The following is a 6,752-nucleotide window of genomic DNA, read 5'->3' on the forward strand; positions in this document are numbered from 1 at the left end:
AACAACAACAATAACAACAAACAAACAAACAAACAAATCAGTCAACGTTCAGTATGTTCAATGATTGCATAGGGGCTAGTGGTATATAAAAGAAGTATGGCCTCGACTTTCGATCCTTGGGCAAGACTCTATATACATGTTATTGTCGCTGGTCTTCGGTCTGAATAGGTAGAAGGGGAACTTTGAGGGATCGCACAAGAATGTACTGTGTGTCTTTAAAACCAACTAAAGATGCACCCGATAAGTAAAGTAAAGTCCTAGGTCCGTTCTTAGGAAGAGTCCTTCACTCACTCACTCTCACTCTTTCCCATGACTAGTTGGTCGTCGGGGGGCCTCTCGGGATGCAGACTTCACGATTCGACGCCACTCATCACGGTCTTGGGTCTTCCTCATTAGATTGTTCCACGTCAATCCTGTCCAATCTTTAATGTTATCCTGCCACACGTTCCTCTTTCTTCCTCTTCTTGGCAGCCTTCTACTTTTTCCTGCGATATTGTCTTGCATAAGCATAAGAGTCCTTCACTAGCCTAGTAAAAGACTTTCTTGTTTTTAGCGCGAGCGAAGGAAGTGACTAAAATACTCGGTTCTAATGAGCGCTTTCTAGCTAGTCTCTGACTCTGTAGGCTTTACCCTGTAATTGGCCGTGGGAGGGACGTCGACTAAATCGATTATTTTATGCTGGTAAGATCTCAGTCTTCTTACTTTACCAGCGCAAAAGATTTAATTAGCATTGCACCCGGTATAGATTTTGTTTTTCATTTTCTATTTGAACTTTAACCTTTCTAATTTGCTATACATAGTATTAGGGACATGATAAATTAAGTAACGTGGTTAAGACATTTGTTTCCGTTTGAATTGTGACCACAAGCATAAATTGAACCAAAAACACAACAAAACAAAAATGATTTTAAAAAAACAACAACAATAAAAAAAAAAAAAAAAACCAACAAAAAAAAAACAACAAAAAAACAAAACAAAAAAACAGACAAACCCACGGTCCTGACAAAAATGATCTGGCAGTGGCCCAGTCTTCCATTTCACAAAGGGAGGCCAACTGTTTATTTGTTTGTTTAGGGGGGGGGGGGGGGTCAATTTGTGCTTGTGTTGACAATTAAACGGAAACAAGGGTATTGATCACGTTACTTGATTTATCACAATACTTTTGTTTTCTTGAGAGATGGAAGATCTTCAGCTAAGCAAAATCTAACTAAGGACAGTGAAAAAGACCCGAAGGACTGTACAAGTTCGACACAATCTCTTTCAAATAAAACCATTTGGGCTGCGTCGTGGATTATTTACATTATGTAGGAAGTAGGAAAGAATGCACAGTAGCAAGAGGATTTTTTTTAAAAATAGGCAAATCAGACAGGTCGACGAAGTAAACTAAACAATATATTGGCCTTTATTCATTTTAGACCAAAAGTTTCAATCTTTTTTTGTTGCCAAAAGGGCTCTATGCAACGTTGTTTCCATCACCGGTCTTATCGTAAGATGCCAGATTGGAGAATTTTTGCCAAGATGAAGGTTATTCAAATCGATCGATATTTTAAGGACGAGTTTTTGGCCAAATTTTTATATACGTGTTCAGTTAACTGATTTATATCGGCATCTGGTAGACATCTGGTTAACTCCGCCACAATTTTGAGACTAATGGCACACGTGAGTAATTATTTTTAATTGGTAGAAACATAATTGGAGGAGACAAGAAAAAAGATTAGAAAATAATGTAATTTAGTATATTCGTCAAGTGTTGAGAGCCAGTTTATAGAAGACCAATCGGTGCCATCAAGAAAATTTAAACAATATCATATATATATATATATATATATATATTATATATATATATATATATATATATATATATATATATTATTATATATTTATATATATATATAATTTATATATTATATATATATATATATATATATATATATATATATGATGAGAGCAACGGTCGATAACAACGTTGTAGAAGTCAAATTATCTTAATTATCTTTCAAATGTTTATATATATATATATTATTATATATATATATATATATATATATATATATATATATATATATATATTTTTACTTTGAGCCACAATTCTTTCAAGGAGGCATTACCCACATACTGAATTGAAACGTCTCCTCGACTCAGCTATCTTAAAATAAGCATGAAATTCTACGTCTGCAGTGCTGCTAGTTGTATGTGATCGTAGAAGTCTCTAAATATTGTCAGCTAATGTCTTAATTTTGCTGTTCTGTGTCCATTTGCTTTCAAATTTGTGACCCAGGATCTCAACAGGTATTTTACTTGAGTGAAAATAGAGTTTAAAGTAAAAAAAAAATGACTAGCTCTTTGCAGTACATAGTACATATAAATGACGCTCATTCTCATTACGGAAGCACATTTACCCCCCTCAAATTCGTAATTTAACAATAATAATTTATTTTGATTTGTTAGCTTTTTTAGGGGGGGGGGGGGGGGGAGTTGTTGTTCGTTGTTGTTTTGTTTTGTTTTTGTTTTTGTTTTTTGTACAATGTTCAAGTCAACCTAATTCCATTTTGAGGCGGTTGGTTACAAATGAGACGTCGTATCTCGGTGCCAATTTTATTTATTTATTTTTTTATCACCAAGCGACTGGGGAATCTGTTAAACCTCGAGGGTAAACTTATTGGTGAAGATGGGCAGGCAGGGCTAGTAGCCATCGATGACCTTATTACTTACTTGCTTAATTCTCATCGAGTCATTGGGCGCACAAGTCATCTACTATCAAGACTTCCATTTCTGTCTGTCGGCTGCATGGATACCAATGTTGTTCCAAGTAAGACCAGCTTCTTTAAGTTCTTTATCCATTGACCTTCTCCAATGGTCTTTGGTTAGATGAAAATGTTTAAGGATTTGAGTCCAGCACCTGATCTGCCTACTTGGAAACATAAAAATTCGTAATTTCTAAGCGAAAAAATTGTATTCGTTTTATTATTTACCTTTGAAAAACTAAAATTTTCCCTCACAAGGATTAAATAACAATTCAAAATCCTTTAAATTATGTATTCTAGCATCAACTATCATTTTCAAAAAGTTTTAAAAGTTTTAATGACTTAGAGATGCTCATGAAGTTCAGAATTGGAGCCAAAATGTCGTAATTCTACGAATTTTTCGTAATAGTACCTAGGTATACTAGGATTTGGGTCATCAGACAAATTGGAACTTGGATCAACTGATGATTCTCCAGACTTGACATGAGGTTACTTATGATGTTTGGAATTGGGTGTTTAGGAATGGTGGACTTCTTAAACTTAAGCTTTTATATAGCGCAGTATACACTAAACGTGATCAAAGCACTTACAAGGGGTCCCTAGAGAACAGCAACACTTAATATATAGGACAAAACCTGTTAAGCGATATTACATTTTTCCCGACAGACAAGTACCTGAGTACGGCGAGAGAATGTGAGTAAAGAGCATTTTCCAGGACTCAAACTCTGGACATTCCGATCTTAAGGCGAGTGTCATACCACTAGACCACAAAGCCGCACACGTCTATGCTCCGTATAGCATTGTGCCCCGACTTACACTGAGTCCTTGGAAAACGCTCTTTAATCAAATGTCTAAAATTCCCGGCCGGTAACAGCGTTGACTCTATCTATTAAAAACAATGTAATAGTGCATTCCAGGTCTCGTCCTACATGTTAATTTGGCTGTTGGCTTGGTACCCCTTTTAACGTGCTTTGAACATGTTTATTAATTTTGCGCTCTATACAAGTTTATGAAAATGCGTTGCCATTCGGTCTCATTCCTCCAGGAAATGAATAAACAAGTAGACTTATAGATGGACACGTAGTTAATTTGTATAGAGAAACAGGCTGACGATGATATTGAGGAACCACATCAAGAAGTAGAGTTAACTACATTCTCCATGAGTTCTATTTGGGTCAGCGAATACAATTAGACCCATTACCAGGGGTAGGATTTCTTTAAACTCTGCCTATTTTAATCAATTAAATTATGCTCTTCCGTCACGACATCATAAGATATCGTCGCCTAGGCATTCCATGAAGGAATATAGATATTTCATCAAACAAGATGTCTGATGTCAACAGGAGTCACCCATCTTGTCCAAGTGAGCAAATTGGGGGTTAATAATCTTGCTCAAGGAAAAAAAAAACAAAGTACCTGAATCAGGGCTCGAACCCGGGACCTTTCAGGCCACAGTGCAATGCCTTAACCACTCGGCCACTTCGCCCCCCCCCCTCCCCTTCCATTTTAATCAATTGATTATAAATTAATATTCACTCTGCGTCATTTCAACAAAGCATTTTATGCTTCCTTTGACAAAGTATCGATGAATATTTCGACACTCAGCCAATTGTAAAAGTCACACCTTGTGCCAGAGTTAATTAATAATTCTAATTATTTCTTTTGTTGGAGACAGCGTGCCTTCTCGCCGTGATTTATACAGTGGAAGTCGGATTCAACGAAGTTTTAGGGACGCTGAATACGACTTTTCTCTGCACGAGGTGAACAAAAAGAAATAGACAGGGACAAGTGGATGAGAGAGTAATGTTGACAATTAATTACAAAAACACACTTATCGCATAGAGGAATGAGTTTAATTGAAGATGAAGTTAAGATAGATAGAATATCTAGGGGAATTCGACGCGTGCAAGTGCAAGATCAAACGTTTTTTACAATGCAAATCTACTGTTCAAGTTTGACTCGAAAGTCTTGAGCTTTTAAATAGAGCAATATCCACTAAATGTGCTCAAAGCGCGTTACAAGAGGTCCCGAGCCAGCAGCATTATTTTAACATGTAGAACGACACATGACGACAATTAGGCGATATTACATTCTTTTTCGGACAGAGACAACCCTGTTAATAGCCAGGTACTCTTTTTACACTTCAGCACGATGAGATAATGTGAGTACAGAGCCTTTTCCAAGGCCACTCGGGACTCGTATCCAGGACCTTCCGATCCAAAGGCGAATGTCATAGCACTAGACACATGGCCACACATTATTACGGTTTACATTGATATTAATTGCTAAATCTATTCAAATAGATACAAGTAACAAACATAATGGTGGAATTGGCAATCACAGCTACATGAAAAGGTCAATGAACAGAAATGACAACTCGATAATTTTTTGCAATGAATCAACAAGTAAATCCATTGTTCTCGTATGTAGTGTGAAGAAACTTAGTTGACAATCAAATAACGCGAGGTGAATTTTTAAGCCCAGCCGAGTTATCTCGCAAGGCAAGCCGGAAGAATAGTCCCAATGCTGTTTGTATTCTTCTTAGCCAAATCCTATGCCTGTGTCTGAATGAGACTTTTAGGTGAACTCAAGCTAAGTAAATTTATAGATTGCTCGTGGAACCTACTTCAGATCCCTATTTGAACCAGTCCCCTTTGACTTACTTTTTATCGGGTGCTTTTACTCTTTCATTTAGAATTTTTGCCTGTCCCAACTTTTCCTGTTTTGTTGGCGCTGAAATGAAGCGACATAAAACCCCTAAAACAGAGCTCAATTCTCTCTCTCTCTCTCTCTCTCTCTCTCTCTCTCTCTCTCTCTCTCTCTCTCTCTCTCTCTCTTTCTCTCTCTTCCTCTTCTTCTCTCTCTTTACTCTCTTTTCAAACACACATACACACACATATATACACACATCAATAAAATGGAATATTCACTGAGTTCTTCAGCCTTTATTAGTTTTTCGTTAAAAACTTGCCTGGACTTACGAATAACCGGTCATCACATTCACCTTGAGCTCAAACTAACTCAGTTCGCCCCATAGAGAATACAGGACTCCCTAATCTGTGGTTCGCCCCTCCCCTCTATGTTCCCTCATCTCTCCCTCTTTATCTATCTATCTATCTATCGATCTATCTATCTATCTATCTATCTATCTATCTATCTATCTATCTATCTATCTATCTATCTATCTATCTATCTATCTATCTATCTATCTATCTACCTACCTATCTCTATCTCTCTCCCCGTGTGCGTGTGTGTGTGTGTGTGTGCGTGTGGGTGTGTGTGCGTGTGTGTTAATACACACACAGACAGACTGTCGTTGAATCCATTTTCTCGTTTAATGCGATCTCGTTGAATCCGGCGCCCACTGTAGTAGCTCTCCACTCCTCAACACAGCCACGGAAATAGCATCGCTTTGAGAGTTACCGCCCTTCACTCGGATAAGCGTCGCGAAATCGGTTTATTTTTGATTCAGATGCCAGTTAACTAAACGTGAAAATGATTTCGAACTATGTTTACACGAGTAAAAAATGGATACAAAAATGTACAGTCATGATTGTTATAACCATATTACTATTAGTTATAGTTATACTACACACAGGTAATTTAGTCTTAAACTTTACCTTTCAAATTACAATTTCTCAGTTTTTGTTGTTTTTGAAAAATAACAATTGTCGATTTTAAATTTCATCTCCATTGTTAATGTTTTGCAACTCTTATCTATCAAATAGAGGGGGGGGGGGGGGGGGTGCAAAATGACCAATCCATAGAACGAGGGGAGGGAGGGGGGGGGGGCATTTCGGGTATTTTCTAATATAAGCGAGGCGAGATGTGATTTAATAAATGATTCTCTTCAACCAAAGTAGCCTTTCTATGTTGTTGTTTTTTTCCTTTCCTTTTTTTTTTTTTTTTGGTGCTGTCCTTTTCCCTTTTGATAAATTTTCATCGGCACATTTTGTGATCCGGGGGGGGGGGGAGGGTGGGTAGTGAATAAGAAAACATTCTGAAAAA

At 37.2% G+C, this 6,752-nt stretch overlaps 1 protein-coding gene across 1 annotated transcript in view; it reads left to right on the forward strand.

The window, feature by feature from the left end:
- Positions 1-6,158: 6,158 nt before the first annotated feature.
- Positions 6,159-6,752, forward strand: part of LOC144962844 (carbohydrate sulfotransferase 10-like) — an 18,825-nt gene continuing 18,231 nt past the window's right edge. Inside the window, exon 1 of the mRNA XM_078896169.1 lies at positions 6,159-6,342. Within this exon, the coding sequence (XP_078752295.1) occupies positions 6,240-6,342 (103 nt within the window). The 5' untranslated portion in view covers positions 6,159-6,239. The remainder of the gene's footprint in view (positions 6,343-6,752) is intronic.

The sequence above is a fragment of the Berghia stephanieae genome, chromosome 1, assembly GCF_034508935.2.
Source record: "Berghia stephanieae isolate SIO BIC M18660-M18661 chromosome 1, UCSD_Bste_1.3, whole genome shotgun sequence".
Classification (NCBI taxonomy): Eukaryota; Metazoa; Mollusca; class Gastropoda; order Nudibranchia; family Aeolidiidae; genus Berghia; species Berghia stephanieae.